General features: G+C 33.3%; 1 protein-coding gene across 9 annotated transcripts in view; it reads right to left on the minus strand.

Annotated features, from left to right (window-relative positions):
- LOC115217012 (ras-specific guanine nucleotide-releasing factor RalGPS1) overlaps positions 1 to 24,340 on the minus strand; it is a 224,100-nt gene that overhangs the window by 72,971 nt on the left and 126,789 nt on the right. Inside the window, exon 1 of one of the 9 annotated variants that reach the window (XM_036506187.1) lies at positions 5,480 to 5,651. The exons of the other annotated variants lie outside the window; for them this stretch is intronic. Coding sequence (XP_036362080.1) covers positions 5,480 to 5,640 — 161 coding nt within the window. The 5' untranslated portion in view covers positions 5,641 to 5,651. Of the gene's footprint in view, positions 1 to 5,479; positions 5,652 to 24,340 lie in introns of those variants that run through there. 9 annotated transcript variants of the gene reach the window in all.

The raw sequence follows: 24,340 nt of genomic DNA on the forward strand, positions 1-24,340 counted from the left end.
GTAATCTAAATGCATCGAAGAATAAGGATAGAGCTCCCTTTCATAACTGAGAAGCTCTGACATAATAAACACTTGGTTTCATAGACGCCTTATAAAATGTCTATTCCTTTTTTTTTTTTTTTTTTTTTATATACAACAGAGCAATACATAATCCTCACACTTGATTGGACCAATACTGAATTTATTCAGGTTCAAAGCTTTGAAACAATTGCTACACAAAAATACTCAGTAATTTTGGGATTCCATGACCAGGTCATTCATTTCTAATATTTCTCAGTCCAACTCTAAAAAAATGGAAAGCTAAATCACTCTTAGAAGGAAATTAACCATATTAGCATAAATTACAAACACTCTGCTACTAATCAATCATACAGCTTTTACCTTTAAATATTCATGATGTAAACCAATCTTAAAGGAGGTGAAAGAATTGCCATCAATATTTTATAATATTGCATTGTTAGGATTGCTTAAAATGAGATAATTTAATTGGTTTTGTTAACAACAAGTCAGCTCTGAACAAATAGACCAATGATCAGTTTCCAGCCATGACCATGCCATTATTTTGGACAATCACGAATACATTATCCAATGTGTTCTTCCATTTTGAAGACAGTACGGTGTATTTTAAAGATTTGAGTGTTATTTCTAGCAGGTCAGGCAACCACAGAGATGCTTCCTTATTAGCTCATTCTTAGCTATCTTGTGTGTTATTTTACATAATTGTCACAATAATAAAAAAAAAAGAAACCTTGAAGTATAAATCTCAAACCTACGACTATCTGTAGAGGTCTTGAAGAGTGATATCTTATTAAAACATACATATATATAATAGCAATATTTGTTCTCTATTTGGAAAATACTGCTTGTAGTATTTATGTAAAAACCTTCAATTACAAATATGAAACTTAATTTTCCAAGTCAATGCTATACAACCCTTAGACACACACAGAATCACTAAAGTTACAAAAATTCTCATATATATATATATATATATATATATATATATATATATATAGATAGATAGATAGATAGATGTACATATTCCAACTCATTAGAAAACAATATGGGGGTAAAATACATCATCAAATATTTAACCCATCAAAAATTACCTTCACATAAAATCGAAACACTTATTAAAATTTCATTTTCATTTAATCACACAACAAAAGAGTGAGCTTTATATTTTTAATCATTTCTAATAGCATTAAGATATTAATTATACACAAAGGAACAATTTTATAACGATAATTCTGATGTTAAGTTAATCTATTTTTCAAATTCTAATCAATTCACTCCCTTTTCATTAAAAAAATGTGACCGAGTAAGAAAATATTTCCTGAAATATTCTCCCCATCCCCAATCTGTTTTTCCATATTTGTTTGTGCATTATATTTTGGTGTTATCTTTATATGCACTTTATTGTAAACTGCATACCCCATCAGTTTGTATAAAGTGGTAATTCTTACGAAGCTTGCTTCCCAACCACATGGCACCATGGGCAAGTGTCCTCTACAATAGCTACAGTCCAACCAAAGCCTTGTGAGTGGATTTGGTAGACAGAAACTTAAAGAAGCCTGCCATGTGTGTGTGTGTCTGTGAGTGAGTTTGTCCCCCCATCCCACCACCACTTGACAACTGGTATTGGTGTGTTTACTTTCCCATAATTTAGCAGTTCCACAAAAGAGACCAATAGAATAAGTACCGGGCTTTTAAAAAAAGTAGGGGGGGGGGGGCAGCTGATTAAAATTCTTCCAAGGCAGTGCCCCAGAAAGGCCACAGTCTAATGACTAAAGCAAAATAGAGAAAATAAATTTGTGGGAGATCCTTACATAAGCATCATGTTTCAAATTTACAGAGAAAAGGAAATTGGTTTTAAAGTTTTAAGATAAGAGTATACTTAAACAGATACCATCATAATATAGTATTTTATTAGTCCATGAGGAATGAAATACAAATTTAACTAGCAGGCAGAGGTGTGGCTGTGTGGTAAGAAGCTTGCTACCCAACCACATGGTTCCAGGTTCAGTCCCACTGCATGGCACTTTGGGCAATTGTCTTCTACTATATAGCCTTGAGTCGACCAAAGCTTTGTGAGTGGATTTGGTTGATGGAAACTGAAACAAGCCCTGTGTGTGTGTATGTGTGCATGCATATATGTGCATGTGTGTGTCCAACAACTGTTTGACAACTGGTGTTGGTGTGTTGAGGTCCCCACAACTTGGCAATTCAGCAAAAGAAACCAATAGAATAAGTATCATGTTTAAAAGAAAAACAAATTAAGTACTAAGGTCAAATGGTGCAACTAAAAATTCAAGGTGGTGCCCCAGCATGGCTGCAACTTAATGACTGAAACAAGTAAAAGATAACAGATAAGATATGAACTTAAAAATAATTACCACAAAGCATTCAAGCACATCAGACCTGTTTCCATCATTAAAAGGCTTTGATAATATTTTCAGAGAAACTCCTTAGTCTACACCTTCTGAGTTCAAATTCCATTTAGGCTTGTGTTTTTTCCTTCAGGATTGCCGATAAAATAAGCACCAGCAACACTGGAGTTGTTCCAATCAATTCTACATTTCTATAAATACTGGTTTAGTGCTAAATCAAGAGTAATACTTCAACACTCCCCAACAAACAGTTGAGCAAAACAGAATTTTAAGCACAAATGGACTTTTTTTTTCTTTTTTCTTACACAACATCAATTAAATTATGTCCTTAGTTATATAGAGTAATACTTTACTAGATCTAAAGGAAATTTGATACCAAAATCTTATATGTTTAACACATAAGCACACTTATAACACTTCACAATAAACGAAGCACCCTCTCTCTATTAATATGAATCAAGCAGGACTTAGGCTGTTTGAGATGATAGCAGATAAGTTTTTCTGTCATTCAAAAATCATATTTAACTACACCATACCAAGTCTTCCTGTTGTTGGAGCAACTTATATGCCTCAAATGATGATGATGGTGGTGGTGTGCATCAATTTCATCAAGCTAATTTTTCCCTTTAGAATTTTACTTTATAAAGTCACATTTTAACACTTTATAGCTATGATGAATCTACAAAAAAATCTACACTATCTCCAACAAAGATGCCAGTAGAACCATCGCAAACTTCAATTCCCCATCAAGAAATCTGAGATCGGATCCAATTTTTAGTCTGACAGGCAGAGAAACATACAATACCAATTCTGAACTCATGAGCAAAGACCTATGGACTAGAACAATAGTTTAAAACCCAGCCAGACATCAACTTAAATCCTGTGTACTAGTATCTGTGTCTTAAACTTCCAGTAACACATTCAAGTTGTTTGAGCTGAGACACATTCAAGCTGTTTGTATCATTACAAAGTCATCCTACCAACCAAAAGAACAATGATTTATTTCCTGACTCTTGCTCAATTGTATCCATGGCAAAGACACTTAACTATTAATGATTTAGTTTACCTTGATATAAGTAAGATATACTATGTAGGAACAATTCACCTTTATAAAGAACAGATACCTTGAAGGAATTACAGGTGATGGTAATCATTTTTCCCCAAATCAGATACTCAAACAGATCTGTGATCAAAAAGTGTTCTGGTTGTGTCCATCCCATTTGGGAGGGGTCCTCTCTTGCCAGGACTACTGTATCAAGGATTACACCATTTAATCAGTCCTTCCCTGTTTCAAGATGGTAGGTAACAATTTGAAGGAAATTTGCCAACTATTTCTAGCAGGTCGAGCAATTGCATAGTGGCTCCGTTATTGGAAATGCAGATACTATTATAGGTAATATGATCGTTGAACATCTGACAGACATTTGCTTGTAGTAAAGAATTTAAATCAACCCATAGGCATAAAAACATTTTAAAACAACACCAGTGTGCATACATACAATGAGTATACAAATGCAAAAAAGTATAAATCAGTAATATTTTGTCTCAGAGAGAAAAACACAGGGCCTCCCTCAGGAGGCCAGTGAATCAGCAGACTCAATTTGTCCTCTTCAGTGATAAATACCTGGACTTTCTGATCCAAGTTGAAAAATGCTTGCTCAAATGTAGAAATTAGTAAACAAAACATTTACTGATTTGTGTGCTTGTGATTCAATGGCCATATAACTAGAGTAAGCGTTGTCTGATACATTTGGCAGATTATCTTTTCAGTAAGATCATCTTTTAAGCAAGATTATTTACTACAAATTTTTGTATAATTGATTAATATACTGTTATCTCACCAAGTTAATGAGGGAGACTTTACATGGTTGTTTAACCTGCTACAAGCCCAATGTTCCTCAAATCAGGTTCTATTGTCTTAAAAAGGAATACATTGAATAATTAAGTCCTAGACATACTATTCTTAAGAACAAGAAGGGATGGTCATAGCTGGAAAGCCTTTGATTGCAGTTCTTTTTGATCATATGTGACCTAAGCTTAACAATTGGTGCCTTTCAGGAAGCAACTTTTACAACTGCTTGTGCCATACTTGCAAGGGCTTAAAAGTATACACATTATTGCCAAAAACAAATCTTACATTCTAGCTTTCAGAAATAAATAAATACAATTTACTGCTACTGTGTTCTTGAAAAGACACTTTATTTCCCATTGCTCCAGTTACCTCAGATGTAGAAACAAATTGCAATGTCACTGGTGCCAAGCTGTATCAGCATTTGCCTTTTCCTTGGATAACATTGGTGGCATGGAGAAGGGAGGCTGGTTGTTAGTCTTCCATAAACAACCTTGCCTGGACTTGTACGTTGGAGGGGAACTTTCTAGGTGCAATCCCATGGCCATTCATGACAGATAGGGGGTCTATTTTTATTACTGCTACTATGTCGAACATAGAACACAATAGCATAAACAAGATTATCGTATTTTGTTTAGTGTTCATTTTCTTTAATTATCAGTATCAGTTAAAATTAGTTTTATCCATACATTAAAGAAAACCAACCAAATTACTTACAATAGAAACAAACTATTTGCTTCTACAAATACTGCAATATCTAAAAACAATATAAAGAATATCTTACATTTCCCAGACTCATTCTAAATGGATGTATGCTCGTTTTAAGTTCATACCCCTAACATACAGAGACTGGCCACAAAAGGGTCATACCTAATAAAGAATTAACATGTCTAAAGATAAAAACCTGTGCTATTAAGAACCATAGTCTGAGCCACAGCCAGTTGATAACTGAGATTATACCTATACAATATAGAGATGGTACATTAAAACTCGTTTTAGCATAGAATAAATTGGTTTTTTTTTTTACAAGTAAAACAATGAAAATATACAAATAAAAAAAGGAGAGTGGAAACACTTTACCAAATCAAGCTATTACTAGTATAAATACTCAAAGTGAACAATATAGATGTCAGCATTTTAGAACAAAATCACAAAGGATTAAAAACATACATCTGATAGATGTAGAAACTTCCATTAAATCAAATATATCTAACATAGAAAGACAGTAAAGTTCGCTCACCTGGGTAGATTCATATAACATATACAATCAACATCACCAACTTCCCCATCAACACAGTCTAAGCACATAACTGAAGTGTATTTCAGCTTTAAGAAAAACGATTTTGTCTTCTTTTTTTGCATTATATGCAGACTTTCACTTAAAACAGTAGTTTCCAACATTCAATATAGCAAAAGTCACTAAAATAAGAGTGTGGGCTAATGATTCGTAAACACATAAAAAACAACAAAAAACTTAATAAGCAAGTAATCCATAATCTAGTTTAAAATCAACAATTATCTACACTAAGTATATCCATACTCGAATAGTAGACAGTGATTAACAATAAGAACAGGATTTTAGCTCACTGATAAAATGTACAACCACCATAGTAAGAGGAAAATACATGTCTGTAGATGCACATCAACTTAACATTAACAAAAAAATTATCATAGTAATTTGAGCAAAAGTAAATAATATAAAACACTGAATTCAATCTTATATATATATATACTTGTGTATTCAAAACACAAAAACACTACATCAAGAACCAAGGAAATCTGCAGACACACCTAATAACATTTCTATAGTGACAGATTTTGACCAGTGACAGGCTTGAGGGGTGGGGAGATGTCGATAAAATTATTATCTTTGATACTTAGATTAATCACAGCATAAGAGATTTTAGTAACTGCAGCAAATTTAAGCTCGGTTTTGAAACCACAGAACTCGTAGTACAAATGAAATATGAGCTATGTGTACTTTAACAGCAACTACTAAAAAGAGACTGATGCAAAAAGTGTCCATCTAATGATTGTGCAACACAACAGAATAAAATTATTGAAACCAAACATGAAACATCTAGCAGCTAGCATTTCAGGAAAGTTACCATTGGTAACAGGTTTTACAAATACTCGTCAGAGTATGATACAGTAAAGGCTAAAGAAAAAAACAACATTTTCCAGCAATAATGTAAATGAAATTCAAGAAAAGAGGTAAAAAAAAAAAATTAGTATTATGAAAGATACTAAATAAGTTACAAAAAAAAAAAAATAACTAAGAAATTAGTAGAGCATCTCAGAATTCATATTCTTGTGACAACAGATGTGACATGACAGTTATATTTTACACCACTCATGAAATACAATTTAGTTACTGAAGCTAAACAATCATAAGAATTGGTAATGGGAAGGATGGGATTAATGAAATGAAACAAAGGTAATTATTAAACAAGCCTAATTCTTGGAACAACCTTAATGAAAAGGATAGACTACAAGAGAGAGAGAGAGAGAGAGAGAGAGAGAGAGAGAGAGAAAGAGAGAAGGAGTGGGAGGCTGAGACAAACTATTTTTGTGATTGAGGCAGACATATTTCCTTTAGTAATTCTTGCCTGTACATCATGAATTTATCGATATGGTCTGTTGTACATTAGCTGTTCTGCACAGTCCTTAAGTAAAGCCTGAGTCTGAATGTAGTAGCAGAGAGAAACTAAACCACTGAAGGATTTGGCTCTTAAAAAAAAAAAATTTAATTAATAAAAATAAAAAAGAACTGTAAAAGTAAAACACCATAAATAAATACACACAGCCAATAACAAATATATACTTTTCTCTTTGTAATTTATAAATCTAAACACTGGGCTTCTTTTAATTACCTTTGACTCAAAATCCAAAATCTTTTTGTTTTACTTGAACCAACACTGAATGCTTACAAAACACTCCTAATTTACAAGAGTATCACTGTTTGGAATGGTACCTACATTATAGTACTAGTTACCAGCCATCTAAAACAATCTGGAAAGCAAATGTCTTGGCCTTAGACACAATACAGAGTCAGTGATAGGGCATGAAATCCCAATCTCTCAGTTGGTTATCCCCATACTGTATCTGCTCACTGCGCCATACAATATGTTGTTTTGTATTGTTAAAAATCTTATTCTATTTTAAAGGTTATTTTAACAACCAACTATATAATACTGACTGAAGATTATGAAAAAAAAATGGATATTGAAAAGATTTAGAGGAATTTATTTTCTTTGTAGGGATAGTAATTATAAAATTATTATACACTACAACATAGGCAAAGGCATGGCTGTGTGGTTAAGTTTGCTTCCCAACCATGTTAGGAGTTCAATCCCACTGTATGGCACCTTTATTAAATATCTACGATAAACCCCTGGTCAACCAATGGTTTGAGAGTGAATATGGTAGACAGAAACTGAAAGAAGCCTAGCATGTGTGTGTGTGTTGAGAGGACCCTATAGCCTTGCTAAGGGAGAGATACCCTCACTAGTACAGACACTATAAATAGTGCATCCAGTACACTGTAAAGTGGATAGTGGTTGTTAGAAAGGGTATCCAGCTATAGAAACCACACCAAAATTGAGACATTGGTGCACAACATGACCCTCTGACTAATCAGATCCTGTTGTACCATCCAATCCATGCCGACATAAAATGATGGAAGGCAAACATAAAATGGTGATAATAATTCATTCAATTATTGAGTGTTAAAAGTGCCAAATTGTTAAGTATATTCACTTTTCCCCAATACACACACAATCCCAGCTTAAGCAACACAATTCTTCACAGAGAAAACACAAGATATCCTTAAAGACGAATATAGTTAGAGTAACCAAACTCTGAACAGTAACATTATCCCAACAAATATAGCAAATTCCCCATCCTTTTAATATTTTTCATTACCATCATTATCATAAAGAGTCGTCATCAAAATAGTTTCTAAAATAAAATAGCTTATTTTCATAATGCAAAATACAATTTTTTCATAAGGAAAATTCAATAAAATTTTAACACATTTTCAAATGATTATGCTTTCACAGATATGGTTTCCATTTGTTAGAAAATTACAGCTCTAAAATCCAATATGGCTAGTTCCTTGGCTGACTGCAAAAACAGGAATTGTACTGGGTGTGGCAGTAAAAACAGAATCTATATAAACAGTTGTCAGGAGCAACCAAAGAAAGGTGAAGGGCAGAAACGTTATATTCTAAAATTGAGACAAGTCAACAATTTCATTAAAGAAGCCATTGTTGCTTTATAAACAAAATAAATAAGTAGAACAGGTAATTTCTTAAGCTCTTTCCCCACAGCAACACAAGATATCTAAACATATTGTACATTATACTACACCTTGTTCTGTCCTCATATTTACAGACAAACACACATTTACTCACCATGTAAAACAAAGAACACTGTAAAACAGTATAGTATACAACTACATACAAAATTTCAGATTTTGTTACCCCCACCTCACCTAATTTTCTAAGCTGTTTCTTTATCCATTATAAAAACATAATAATTACAATAAACAAAGAACCAACAAGATGCCCAGTCATTAAACAGACAGACTGTTTAAGATTTAATTTCTAACTTTGTTTACTCCAGTTAACTATCAATTTTGAAAAATTAATTTATGCAGAAGTTTCCAAGCACCGTGTAGCCCCAAAATTCATAAAGCACCCTATAAATTCATTTCCAGTGTTCCCCTATAATTCTCAATAAAAAGCATTATTTAGAAAAGCAATTTACACACCAAGTTAAGAATAATACACAAAATTCAATGCCATGATAATTATTTACATGTTTATTTGAACTACAGTTAACATTTTAGTTTAACATAAATACAATTTTGACTGTGTAATACTAAACTTGGCTTTTTAAAGCTCGATAGTCATTTAACAACAAACAACCTCATAAAACATTTTTACTACTTCAACCTTCATCACTTTTTAGTCTCTGCTTCCTTTCTGTTCTTTCAATTAAGAATACTTTATATCTATATAATGCACATGTATGTATGGGTGCATTTACTCATACTTGCGTTTCGCTGTGTGTGTGTATATATATACACATGCATATGAATGGACAGACCCATTTAACAGAATTATATATATGCAAACATGTTCTTTCCCAATACACTATGTGTGTACCTGAATGGGTGTATGTGTATAAATTTATATATATCCTTTGTTACTATAAATATATCTAGAATCAGTTTCACTACTACTACAAAAATTCGGTCACTCTAAATTAAGAGTATTGAATGAAAGTCTTTGTAAACAAATACCCTTCTCTAGGCATGGTGGTTGTCTCTGGCTTCCTCTACTTGACCTGCTTCCTTTAAACTCCACTTTTACACTTTACTTAGCTTGGGGTATTACATCTGTTTACTTTTACTTTCTAATTTCTGAGCTTCATCCCTTTTCATTCACCTTGAATCGCACTTTCGATCCTCTAACATCACTTCACTCAACCTAATGCCATCAATTCCATTACCTCAAAAGTGATGGAAACTATAGTAAATGGCCACTTCCTTTCTCACCTTAAATTTTTCCCCCCTCCTAAGTAACCACTAGTATCACTTCTTATAGCCAGTTTTTCTAAAGATTCACTGAAAACAATGGTATTGTAAATTTCAACGAAGGTAAAGACTTCAATCATGTCTGGTATAAACAGCCTTTGAAGCCAAGTTGCCAGCCAACTTCCTCTCAGCTCTTAGTTCAGAAGCTTATAATCAGACACACAGCATATATTAGTGGGGGTTCTTTCTGCGTCTCATATCCTATCAACTCTATTGTACCTCAAGATTCAGCTTTGTTTCCAACACACTTCTTTCTGTATACACATTACCTTATCACAGCCACTCCAAAAGAACTCCTACAGAAATGAAGCTACTCTTCTTTCATTCCCCAGTAACAATTGTCAAAATGCAACCAAGAAAATATCTGAAACACTACACCTTCCATACACATCAAAACAATTAAAACCTTCACAAACTTTACAAATGTTATACCTCACAATATCTTATATCATTTTGTGGCAACCACACAATTATAACAGAGCCAATATTGTATATAAAGGCTAGGCTTCCACCTCATGGTCATAAAATACCTCAATATCAAATAGTTGCTGTCCCACCTTAGAATACTGTTTACACATTTAAGGTCGAGGAAGTTCACATATTTACACATGTTTTTGATCAAATCTAAAATATGTTGTGTGTGATTATCAAACCTTCATTCAATAGCATGTTATAACTAACTACTAACAATGCAACCTGTATACTGCGTATTCCAAAAATTATTACAACAGCTACTTAACTAACAACTTATGCACCACCTTTATCAAAACCCAACCAATTATCCTATCTCGCTCTCTCCCAACCATTATCACTACTATATCTCATTTCACATCGTTTAACATCTGTTTTCCATGCTGGCATGGGTTGAACAGTCTGATAGGAGATGGCAAACCAGAGCACTGCACAAAGTTCCACAGTCTGTTTTGGCATGGTTTTCATGGCTGGATGCCCTTCTTAATGCCAACCACTTTACACAGTGGACTGGGTGCTTTTTACATAGCACCAGCATTGGTGAGGTCTGTTTTGGCATGGTTTTCACAATTGGATACCCTTCCTCATTCCATTCACTTCACAGAGTGGGTTGGGGGCTTTTCATGTTACACCAGCACCAGCAAGATCTATTCTGGCATGATTTTCACAGCTAGATGGTCTTCCTAATGCCAACCATTTAGTAGAGTGGACTAGGTGCTTTTCACATGGCACCAGTACGGTCTGTTTAGGCATGGTATTTTTTCATTTCTACAGTGAGATGCTCTTCCTAATGCCAACCAGTCTGCAGAGTGGACTGGATGTTTTTTACATGGCACAAGCACCAGCGAGGTCTGTTTTGGCATGGTTTTTATGATGGCCTTCCTAACACCAACCATATAGTAGACTGAGTGCTTTGCATGTGGTACCAGCACTGGAACAGTCTATTTTGGCATTGTTTTTATTTTTACGGCTGGATGCTCTTCCTATACCAACCACTTTACAGAGTGGAGTGGGTGCATTTTACATGGCACTAGAACCTGCGAATCCACATCTATATTAAACACTTAATCTTTCCTTCCCAGAGCTACATCTAAAACTTCTTCTAAACCACACCTTACCTATAAGTATCAATTAACAGAAGTTCGAGACAAATATCATCAATACTGAACTCACCATCTTCTGAAGACTTGCAAAAAGCATGGTGTTCAGAGGTTGGTGAGTTCCTTTTTCATCAAAATCTGATAATACCGATGATGATAAGAGCCCTATCTTAATATATAATAGTATATATTTACCTATATATACTATTATGTATTTTCCTCCATTGAAAAATGTTTGATACATTTTTAATCACCAGTTTTGAAATGGAACTATACTGTTCATGTAAGCTTATGGAAGGGTTATCTAAAAGTGAAGAAAAGCTCGTGTAGATAGAGGTTTGGCCAAACAGAACATACAATGTGTTTTCCTCAAAGTGTACTATGTCCCTTTAGCTAAATATTCTTCAAAGTTTTGAAAATGACTTCAAACATGAATAGTAGTTCATTCATTTTTCCATGCAGGCATATATAGGACAAAACTTTTTGAGGCAATATTCTAAAGCTAGAAAATTTTCTTTGTGCTAACTCATATTTGTTTTCCAGGGCAAGTCCTTTAATCTACTGGTCTTTACACGTCAAACCAGCGAGGTGCAGAATATATATCTACATGTGGGATATAAACATCAGTGCTGCACAAACACACACACGCACGCACACACACACACACACAAGCAAGTACACACACGCAAGCATAAACGCGCACACACACACACACCAGGCATACATATGATTTTCACCTATCAAACTTCACTCCCAAAGCATTGGTTAACCCACGGTTATTAAAGACACCTGTCCAAAGTGCCATGCAGTTGGATTGAACCCAAAACCATAATTACAAAGTAAGCTTCTTAACCACACAGCTATGATTGCACCTAACATATAATTCAGCTGAAAGAAAATATTAACTATTTATAAATTACTGAGAACCAAATTAACACTTCCCCTCCTCCTCTACCACCACCACTCCATCCTGTCTAAAGAATAAGGTATTAATACATACAGATTCTTGTACTGATAAGCTATCAGACATGCAAAACTATCAAGAATAATGCTCTGCTTCATCCTAGGATTTCATAAGTTACTGTTTTAATAGAATTTTCCACACTAGCTCTCATCCAGGTTCTTCTAATAATACTATCTCCAGTCAATCTTATTGGTTAACTTTTTAGTAACAACAGCACATTTCATAAATTTAAAAATAATTTACTTAAGAAGTGCTACTTTGAAAAATAAAATTAAATAAAATAAAATGCAACAGTAAGCGGCGTGATATAAGAAAATTGGTATAATGTTGAGGAAAAAAAAATAATATTAAAATAAATTTTTATTTAAATCACTAACACTTTGCAACTCATTTTTTACATCATAACAATGAAAATCATTGCCCGGGTTATAGAAGACAGAGAGAAGTGGCAAAATCTGGTTACAAGGTCAACAAATACCCCCATTGACCACAAAGTCAAGGGGGGAAGATGATGGGAAGGAGGAGATGGAGGGAGTAGAGATAGAGTGAGAGAGGGGGTGGAAGATGGAATTTACACTATTTCTTTAATTTCACAGTGAAATGAATTTTTTAAAAAAAATCTTAAAGGAAAGTTCAAATGAAGCCAAAATGGCTAAATGAGAAAACGCTTCCATAAATTATACTCAGAAAATAATAACTTCTTAGCCCTTTTGATATCAACCTGCCTCAGATCCTCCCTGATTCTAAGATATAAACTTCCTTCAGCTTCGTAATGATCAAACCATTTTACTAAATTCATCATTTTCAGAATTAATTAAAACAAAAACAATAAATTTCAGCAGAAATGGACAGAAGTGTAGATGGAAACTGGCTTCCGGTGGATTAAAGTAAAAGACAATTGCTCAAGCTGATATGCAGTAGGATTAAACTCAGATCCAATGCGACTGTGAAACAACCTCTTTAACCACAGGTGTGTGTGTGTGTGTGTGTGTGTGTGTGTGTGTGTGTGTGTGTGTGTGTGTGTGCGCGCGCGTGCGCATGATGAGGTTAGAGACTTAATAGATAGAATGGTAAGTAGCAGGTAGAGAGGCAGATAGAATAGGAAAGAGACAGATGGAGATAAATATAGGTAGCTCTAAGAGATTTATATCTACCTATATATCAACACACACTGGTTAAATTTGTATATTTGCTAAATCAAATTTCAATCTAAAAATAACTGCCAGAAAGAAGCAATAAATTTGGTTGTAAAATGTACACACGATTAACTGGCCTCAATTCTAGGCCAATATTTATTCTACCAACGATGAAAGGAAAAATTTGAACTCTGATTGTGAAAAATGAAAATGAATAAATAATACCATAACACATTTTATCCGACACTTCAATTCTACTAATCCATTTCCATAAGTGATGTGCTAACCATTTATTTAAATGATTCTCCCTTTTATTTTGAAAATATGCCACTGCATACTTTTAATAAGAGCTGCAGCTCTTGTAACTATTTCATTTTAGAATTTTGAGAAGTTGTTCTTGGCATTCTGAATGACTTCTAATAAAATGCCATAAAAAATGAGAAAAAGAATATAAATACAAATGGAAATATATTTGCCATTCCAAGAAGGACATCCAGGAAATGAAAAACAGTTGTGTATGCATGTGTGTGTGTGTGTGTGTGTGTGTGTGTATGTATGTATGTATGTATATATATATATATATATATATATATATATATATATATATATATAGGGAAAGTTTACAAAAAAAAACAAAAGACAAAGACAGGTGGTGTACAAAACAAACAGATGTATTAGTATAGTGCTCAGGAATAGAAAAGTCTTTTACGTTTCGAGCCTACGCCCTTCTACAGAAAGGTACACAGAAGAAACAAGGAGAGAAAAAAATGTGTGTAGTGGCTAACGATCGATCATGGCATATATACACATGATGGACTCTCCTGACGAAGTACGAGCATTCAGCTTTTGCCAATTAACCTACACAAATAATTTGTTTATATTGATCAAATGTTCATGCCACACATTAGCTCACCCCCCCCCCACCACCACCATCAAATTGACTTTGCATGAACAGGTGCACAGTGTACCACATGTCAGGTGTCAAAGTGATTGCAGAGCAATGTGAGATGAAGTGTTTTGCTCAAGAACACAACACATTACCAAGTCTAGGAACTGAAACCACAATCCAGTGATCATGAGTGCAACAACCTTAACCACTAAACCATGCACCCTCGCAATAAAATGAAGCAGAATCCAAAGTGGTATTGGTGGTCTGCAATGGTAATACTTGTATTATTTTGTAAAATTAACAAAGAGAACACTGATCTTATCACGGGGAGTGGAAAATCTATTTCAGACAGAGCTTTTCTCCAGGAAAAAGTTGACAGGAGTGAAATTAAAAACAGACAATAGATGTTTACATCTTCTAAGTTAGAAAAACTGATAAGGAACACAAGACCACAGGAGCTTCGTGTGTGGACAGGGCGTGGTAGGTGAGAGAGGTAGATGGAAAAAAGAATGAAATGAGAACTGAGCTAAAGCAAAAATGAGGTGAAAGAGCAGTTGAAGGTTAGGAAAGGGGTTACTGAATGAAGAGGAGGTGTAGGAGAACAAGAAAAAAAACGTTAATTTAAACCTGTCAGTGACATGGTGCTAAATTCAAATATGAAACATTTTGCAATATTCAGAGGATATGTTAACAAGCATGCAGTCACACACACAGCATGAAAGACAGATGTTAAATGATGATCATGACACACGCATACACAGAAAGATTTCTTTCAGTTCTCTTCTATCAAATCTACTCACAAGGCTTTGATCAGCCCAGAGTCCTAGTAAAAAACACTTGCCTAAGATGCAGTACAGTGTGATTGAACACAAAACCATATAGTCTAGTGTATGCTTTGGTATGGTTTCTACAGCTAGAGAAGCTTCTGCACATCAACCACTTTACAGCATATATTGGGCACTTTTTCATGGCACCAACATTAGTGAAGTCACCATCCAGATTGCAAGACAAAACCCCTTCAATTGACTGAGGTTACAGTAAAAAGGAAGACAGCTTATGTCAGCTACATTATATGATTCACTAGAAACTGTTTAAATTGGAAAATAAAAAAAAATATTTGCTAGTTAAATTGATTTTTTTAGAGCAATATAGTAGATTAAAAATAATGTTTAATTTATTTTTCTGGTTTGATATTTTACTGTCACTGGTCTCCGTCACTCCAGTCTTGCAACCAACACCTATTCAACACCAATGTTTTATTCCTTCTTGGACATTTATATTACACTTCTGTCACCAAATTCCAATGGGGTATCATATGCAAAATCATTATTTTAAAAACTTATGAGAAATCTTTTCTTTTGCAAATGAAATTGCAATCAAAATAATGACAAATATTAATATTTTAACAAAGACTAATATTTATTTAATGAAGGTAATTAACATATTGATAAATGAAACGGAATAATCATATAAGCTTCCTCCTGAATACAAATTTTGAACCATTGCCATGTTTACAAGTGGTCAGAAAGTTAGTCTAATTATCTTTTAACAATAGAAAGGACTTTCTTCTGCTTCCAGTTTTAACCAAACGGAATTATGGAACAACCAACAAGTATCAACTATGACTGCTGATTGCTAGCCAACATAAGATCTACTTAACAGCTAATACAACACAGAACAAAAACTAGTTCTTATCTTCCATGTCAACAGCTAAAGACAGCAGTACTTTTCTGTAGATAACAGCATTGGCATTTAATAAAAATAAATCTAAATGCTGCAAAACAAGTGAAGCAGAAATGCCAACAGCCTGCAGACAGACTACTTTAGCTATTCCCACCCCAACCTCTAACACATGAGCAAAGTAGCCGTTCAGTTGGTAATGTCCTCCTATCTAATAATTAATGGAGGATTTATTAAATGGACTGATATGTTTCTATCAAGAGCTAATAATACTTGGCAAAAATGGGAGGAACAAAGGATACTAACCTAAATCTCTTGATAAACCAACCTGCCTGAGATTGTCTGTCATTCTCATGAATATAAAAATTACTCATTCTAAAGTATTCATATTTCAATTAAAATTCCAATAATTTTATGTAACAACCATTTTTGTCCAAACACCAGCTTAATAATGAAAAAGTTACTTCTTAAATCATTCCAAATTTTGGGTTTTTTAAAATTTTATTGAACTATGAGAACAATATATTTCATTAGAAATATGGCCACACAAGGGTTAATAAAGTTAAAACTAACTTTGAATATCCCAAAGATATAGAGGAAAGCAATATCAAGCTAACTGAAATTATAGTTCAATATCTTGGGTGTAAATAATCCTTTCTACTATAAGCACAAGGCCTGAAACTTTTTGGGAGGGAGCTAGTCGATTATATCAACCCCAGTGCATAACTGATACTTATTTCATCAACCACGAAAGGATGAAAAGCAAATCAACCTTGGTGGAATTTGAACTCAAAACAAAGACAGAGGTGAAATGCTGCTAAGCACTTCGACCAACATACTAACAATTCTGCAAAATGCACAAACACTTATAAATTTAAGTAAATAATATAAATAGGACCAATTTCTTTAAACAGAAAATCTAAAATCAGCATACCTTAACATTTTAATGCTCATACCAACATTGTAAGACATTGCACAAACCACATTTGCTGTGTCTTGACAACATCATTATTTAATGTCCATGTTCGGTAGTTTAGACAATGCAACAAAATCCAACAAGTCTGAAGGTGTTGGCAAGGTTTTTACATCTGGTTGCCCTTCTTAATGCCAACCACATCACAGAGTGCATTGAATGTCTTTTTTTTTTTCTTTTTTTTTTTGTAGAATCAGCACTAGTTGGATTACTAAGTAACTTGACAGACAAAACTTTTTCACTGAGTAGGGATGCAGTATTGAGGAAGGTGGATTTGTGTGAGATGCAGAGGAGCTGAAGTAGGAAGGAGAAACATTACACAATGTCACTTAACACTAAAACAAGGATGTTAAGAGTTCATGTTAAAGCTGGGAGTTAACAATTCCAGAAGTTCTCACTACTTGGAAATACACATGCACTAATAAAGAAATGTAGTGGTAAGTCAAAAGTTCAGTGATATTTAGTGCAGTAAACTAGGTGACATATCAGTTTCAATTAGTGTTCCATTGTACTAGAATAGTTACTACAAAGATCTTAATCCATAGCAACCCAAATGAAAGATGCACATTATTATAGCACATTTGAGATGTAAATAGTCCAAAAGCTTGATCAATAACTCAGAACAGTAAATTAATGGAATTGGTAGTTAAGTCTCATTACATTCTATTCCATCAGAGCTGGCTGTCTCTTTCATTACCACAGGGTTGTATAGTTATACAAGAAATTTACCCAAAATACCTAAACTGCTACGAAACTCATTGACAACCCAAAATTGATTAAAAATTAAATTATATATACATATATATATATTCAGGTACTATGAACACTGTTGTCAGCATATAGAAGCCAGCACCATCCATAATCTTGTAAAGTAATTTCAACTTGTTTTTGTGTTTTTTCAGCCAAGTCTAAACAGACATCTTTTTATATAAACATTACATAAAAGTTTTGTATACTTTATACAGATCCCCAGTAATGTATCAACTAACATTGATTAATGGTTAGTTAGTTCAGGTTGGAATCTGAGAAGGTAGCTAGAACATTAACATAAAATAAGAGAGTGTAAATGCTTTAAGATATCTTAATGGTGGCCAGCTTCCACACAGCACAAGTTAATGCTGTGTGGAAAACTTCTTGGCAATCCTAGCTCTATGCAGTTACCCAACATGCAAGAAATAGTAACCATATCTCAAAGAACCAGGATACCTTACGGCAATTAAAAAGAAAAACAGGCTTGTTACACTTGGAATGTCTTTGGTCATAAGTCTGTCCAATGAGGGCTGATTTAAGACTAACAACAAATGCTTATACAATAAATCCAAATTGAAGCCATTCACAATTTCTGAAGGATTAGAGTTATACAAAAAAAAAAAAACTAATGTATAAGAAAGTGAGGAACTATTTCTTCAGCTAAAAATGTTAGGTGTCAACTTTACCAACAAGTCAACAACAAATAGTTGAGCAAAACAGAATCTGAGACACAAATGGATTCTTTTTTTTTTCTTCCCACACAAATAACATCAAATTATCTTCATTATATTGAGTGATACTTTACCAGATCTAACAAAAATTTGAAACCAAAATTTAATATTTAACATGTAAACACACTTATAACACTTCACAATAAATGAAGTACCCTATCTACACTAATATGAATCAAGCCGGACTAAGTAAAACTATCTGCTATCAACTTATAAAGCCTGTCATTCAAAAATTATATTTAACTTTATCATACTAAGTCTTCCTGCCGTTCTAGCAACTTATCTGCCTCAAATAATATTTAATTAGGTGAGCATCAATAGATTTCATCAAGCTAATTCTTCTCTTTAGATTTTTACTTTATAAATTTTGTTCTAACACCTTACCTATGGTTTTGATGAATCTACAAAACTTCTTGGCAATCCTAGCTCTATGCAGTTACCCAACATGCAAGAAATAGTAACCATATCTCAAAGAACCAGGATACCTTACGGCAATTAAAAAGAAAAACAGGCTTGTTACACTTGGAATGTCTTTGGTCATAAGTCTGTCCAATGAGGGCTGATTTAAGACTAACAACAAATGCTTATACAATAAATCCAAATTGAAGCCATTCACAATTTCTGAAGGATTAGAGTTATACAAAAAAAAAACTAATGTATAAGAAAGTGAGGAACTATTTCTTCAGCTAAAAATGTTAGGTGTCAACTTTACCAACAAGAAAGCAAACCTTTCGAGAATCTTGACTTTACAGCTAGGGCACTTTTACAACCAACACTAGTAAAATTCAAAGGTCACTTTCAAATGTGCCTTTTGTTTCATTTAGTATACATGGATTTTTCCAATATATTTTATATAGCAATTATAATAAATTTGACTAAACACTTTTTTCTACACAATGTATTATTAAGAAAATTTAGTGTGTATTATACACAAGATATTTCTTCCAGGATTTCATTACACATAAGTATGTATTAATATACAAATAAATATAAATGACAGAAAAGAAATAAGTATGAAACTTCTACTTTGAGGGATTGCAGAACAAATAATAAAAATGGAATCAGTCCATCTATTGTATTAGTTATAAGGACCTTACAGAAAGTGAAATATATAGCAATTCAGTACAAAAACTGGGAATGCTTCAGGACTTTTGTGTTACTGTGAACATCAAGGATAGTAATTTATACTAAATTGCTTGGCTAATGAGATGTACAGGAAAATGTTATTCTTGAACTAAAACTAAGTGTACCAGAAAATGCACTAGAAAAGCCATCATGAAACAAAGATTATGAAATGTAAAAGTAGTAAAATTTTGTTACTGATGTGACATATTAGAGCTACAAGCAGTGTTTGATATGAGGTGAGAAGTTCAAGGAATTGAAATATTTAACATGAAGGAAAAGGGTTTTTTTTTCCCTCGATACAAAAGATAAATTAAATGTGAAAGAAATGTGATGCTAAGCAAAGAGAAACAAAATTATTTTGTTGGGTGTGCTGTTAACTTAAAAAGAAGGTTCAGCACAAAAACAAAAATTGAAAAGGCAAATGGATATCAAGACCAAGCCTATGTGAAAGTTGAGTATACTATTGTTGTAGATAAATAAGATAAATGAATATTGAAAGCAGGATAACAAAAGAAGACTGGCCTTGTAATAGGTAATTTTCAGTAAAAATAAAAATTAAAAGCAGAGATGATATTGGGCAAAAATAAACAGATCAAAACTGATCATATTGAAACATGATTGAGATACATGTTGTATTCTGTCCATGCCAGTAAAGCAAAAAATGATGTTAGAAAGATAATAGGGTTTGCTGTTCATGCACTTACACTTAAATAGTTTTTTAAAAAATGCCAAAAAACTGACAAACTGCCAACATTCTAGTGGCGTCAACTTCCTATTCTGTCAGTAATGATTTATAAGCTAAATGGTAGTGCTGAACAATAAAAATGTCTATTTTCTACTCCTTAGCTTGCTAAAACAATTTTCAAACATCAAAACAATGAGTTCACCAATTAATATTTGATTTTTTTATAAAATGCACAACATTGAGTGTTCTTCATGAAATGACAGAGACCAAAAGAAAGTAAACTGAATAAAATATACTACATAATAGTTAATTGCTGTTGTAAAAAATCATGAATTTATATTTTACTAGGATAAAAGCCAACTTTCTTAAAGAATGTGTTGATCATATGGTTCTAGAAATTTTGCATCAAATATATACAAACCAAAACTCATTCAGTCAGAATTTTACCCTGGCATTAGTTAATTTCTTTCCAGTCGTATTCTATGATGATGATACATCTTACTAAGGCTGTATCAAAAAATCAATGTTATTTTTAGACTTTAAAGTCAAGAAATCAAATGCTTCTGAATTCCTGGTCATGAAATTGTCCAGTAACCCATAACCATACAAAATCCAATTCCATGTGAAATTTGGGCTCACCAGCATACACCAAACTTAGAATAACATAAACCCCACTTTTTTTCTTCATCCTCCCACAATCAGAATAGAACAGCAAGTATTCTTTAGTCACAATGCAGTACCAGTGATAGGGCTTAAAATCTTGATTTTCTTTTCAATAAGCTGATATCTAATTCAATTTAATTAGCCATTGCAAATTCTTCCTTTTAATCAATAATTCCATTACATATATATATATATATATATATATATATATATAAGACCAGCTTAGAGAAGAAGAAACAAATCGAATCGACGCAAGGGTGCTCAGTCATACAATAGTGTAATAAATAAAATATATGCATACATACAAACATATATGTACGTACCTACATCTACATGTATATATACATGCATGTATAAATATATATACGTGAGTATATATATATATATATATATATATATATATATATATATATGAATAAATTTACAAACCAGTTCAAGCTGAAAACAACCATCCCAAACAGTGAGCAAACTCACTCACAGCTACTGAAAATAGGAGTGACTTGGGAAAACTAATTATTAATTAAGTAAGCAGCAATATAAGCATTTATTTGGATATGAATTGATTCAATCAAGTTTTAAAATTTATAAACATCCCATTTTGTCAAGATTACAAATAAAAAAAAACATACACCAGCAAGAATTTATTCTATCTTTTCTTTAAAAAAACATAATAGAAAAAAAAGACAAACATAATAAAACTAAGAATGCAAACATGAGTAAATGTCGACCTTCAAATGAGATTAAATACTATGTTGCTATATCTTGTTAACTAAACATTAGTTGCTTGTTCCTTGTAAGTGAAAAGTCTTTACATGTAATAATTTTGAAAATGACTCATTGCATTAACCCTTATACAATCTCCACCAAACTTTGTATGAGTCAATATTAAGCAGCACCTGCAGCATCAACCAGTAAATACTTCACATACATCATAGCCTTGGACAATCTAACTGACGCTAGGTAAGCTTCACTGTTAAATACATTGAAAAATATTAGGAATACAGTTTCCCAAAATAATTTTTTAGGAGAATATTTTCAGGTTCAAAATGACCATTCCCAAATGCAACAAAAACAAAAATCTGTTTTTGTTATTGAACAGCAAAGAGACATTGGTTAACAGCTTCTCTATCACAAGCTGATGAAGAACCACACAGATGCAGTTGCTTACCCTGTTAGAAACAGCAGCCAAATTTCCCTACAATAAGTGAAGGACACCTTAGATCATGCAGTGCAGTATACCCTAAAAAGATGAGAGTGGTTGTGATTGAAATGCTTACTGTGATCATAGGTTAGCTTGGTCGAGGCTGATTTGTACTAAAACACAACACCCTGTCTATTGCCAGTAAATAATACTTCTGCATTACATCTCTCTTATTAAGAAGGTATAATAAAATCAAAGGATAACTAAAATTAGAATATGAGAAAAAAAAATAGTAATGAAAGACCTCCTAAACATAGTAAGATTTGTTAATACATAGTATAAAACAAAGAATATCAGGGAAATCAATGGAGCAAAACTAGTTTTTCTAACACAATATTGATCGATTTGCTAGATAATGCTAAACAGCTGTTTCTCTCTGAAATGAGAGGAAAATTCCAAATTCAAAAATAAATTCACAATAAAATACTTTTTCCTGACATAGGAATCATACAGAAAATAACTGAAAGTTGGAAATATTATATTCACTCAACAAACCACTTTGCCTATAAATGATTCATTTAAGCAGAAAAAAGGCTTCTGAGAGACACACCCAATTGAAATAAAACCAAAACACATTTCAATCTTTATTTGCAATTTTGCTTTAAGAAACGAAATGATGCGTAACCATTTAACTAGCAACAACAACAAATTATTTTTTTTTAAACTGATGAACTTCAGAATTTCTCTCAATTGTAGACTCATCCCTAGTTTATTAACACATTTACATTTGATCTAAAAGGAGTTATTTCCCCCACCCTCTTTCTATTCATTTTACATTTCCCACACTAACTTAAACCTGAAGCAAAAATTCATACATTCTTACAACTGATTGGAAAAAAGAGTTTTCTGCTTTTCTGAACACCAATCAATATCAATATGACTCAAGAACAAGGACATCCAGTTGACTGATTAACAAGTTAATCACTATACTTTTTTTTTTCTTTATGAAATTAATAAAGTATACAGCTAAATGAGAATGTCATCAATCATGTTCATTAAATCTTTTTTAACTGGTTTCAGTCATTGGACTGCAACCACATTGGGGGACCACCTTGAGTTTTATAAAAACAAATCAACCCCAGTACTTAATATTTTAAGCCTGGTACTTATATCAGTCCCTTTTGAGAAACTGCTAAGCTACAAGAACACAAATAAACCAACACCAGTTGTTCAGCAATGCAGGAGAACAAACACAAAAACACACAAACACGTACATTTTTTTGTTGGAACTTGTTCTTAAACTACATAATCAACATTTTCTATCGAAAAAGGGTTTTACAACCCAATGTTTACTCATTCTCTCTCTCACATTTACTCATTTACTTGTTTCAGTCATTTGACTGTGGCCATGCTGGAGCACCACCTTTAGTCGAGGAAATCGACCCCAGGACTTATTCTTTGTAAGCCTAGTACTTATTCTATCGGTCTCTTTTGCCGAACTGCTAAGTTACGGAGACGTAAACAAACCAGCATCGGTTGTCAAGCGATGTTGGGGGGACGACAAACACAACACACAAACATACACATATATATATATATACATATATACAACAGGCTTCTTTCAGTTTCCGTCTACCAAATCCACTCACGAGGCTTTGGTCGGCCCGAGGCTAAAGTAGAAGACACTTGCCCGTGATGTCATGCAGTGGGACTGAACCTGGAACCATTTGGTTCGTAAGCAAGCTACTTACCACACAGCCACTCCTACATCTAATTACATGCTATTATTTCAAGAACCAATTCCAAAAAAGAATTATTCCATGTTCTCTCAGAAGTCTATAAATTCTTATGACATCAACAACACACACAAAATAGGTTTCCACACAATTTCTGACAACCAAATTCACTCACAAGGCATTGGTTGACCCAGGGCTACAGTAGGAGACACTTGCTTAAGGTGCTGTGCAATGGGCCTGAACTTGAAACTATGTGGTTGCAAAACAAGCTTGTTAACCACACAGCCATTCCTATGTCTATCATCATCATTTAGCATCCATTTTCCATGCTGGTATGCATCAGATTGTTTGACTGGAGCTGGTTTGTACAGCCAGATGCCCTTCCTAAAACCAACCACACCACAACATACTGGGTGTCTTTCACGTGTCACTGACACTGGCCATACATATTTCAA

The sequence above is a fragment of the Octopus sinensis genome, linkage group LG1, assembly GCF_006345805.1.
Source record: "Octopus sinensis linkage group LG1, ASM634580v1, whole genome shotgun sequence".
Lineage (NCBI taxonomy): Eukaryota > Metazoa > Mollusca > Cephalopoda > Octopoda > Octopodidae > Octopus > Octopus sinensis.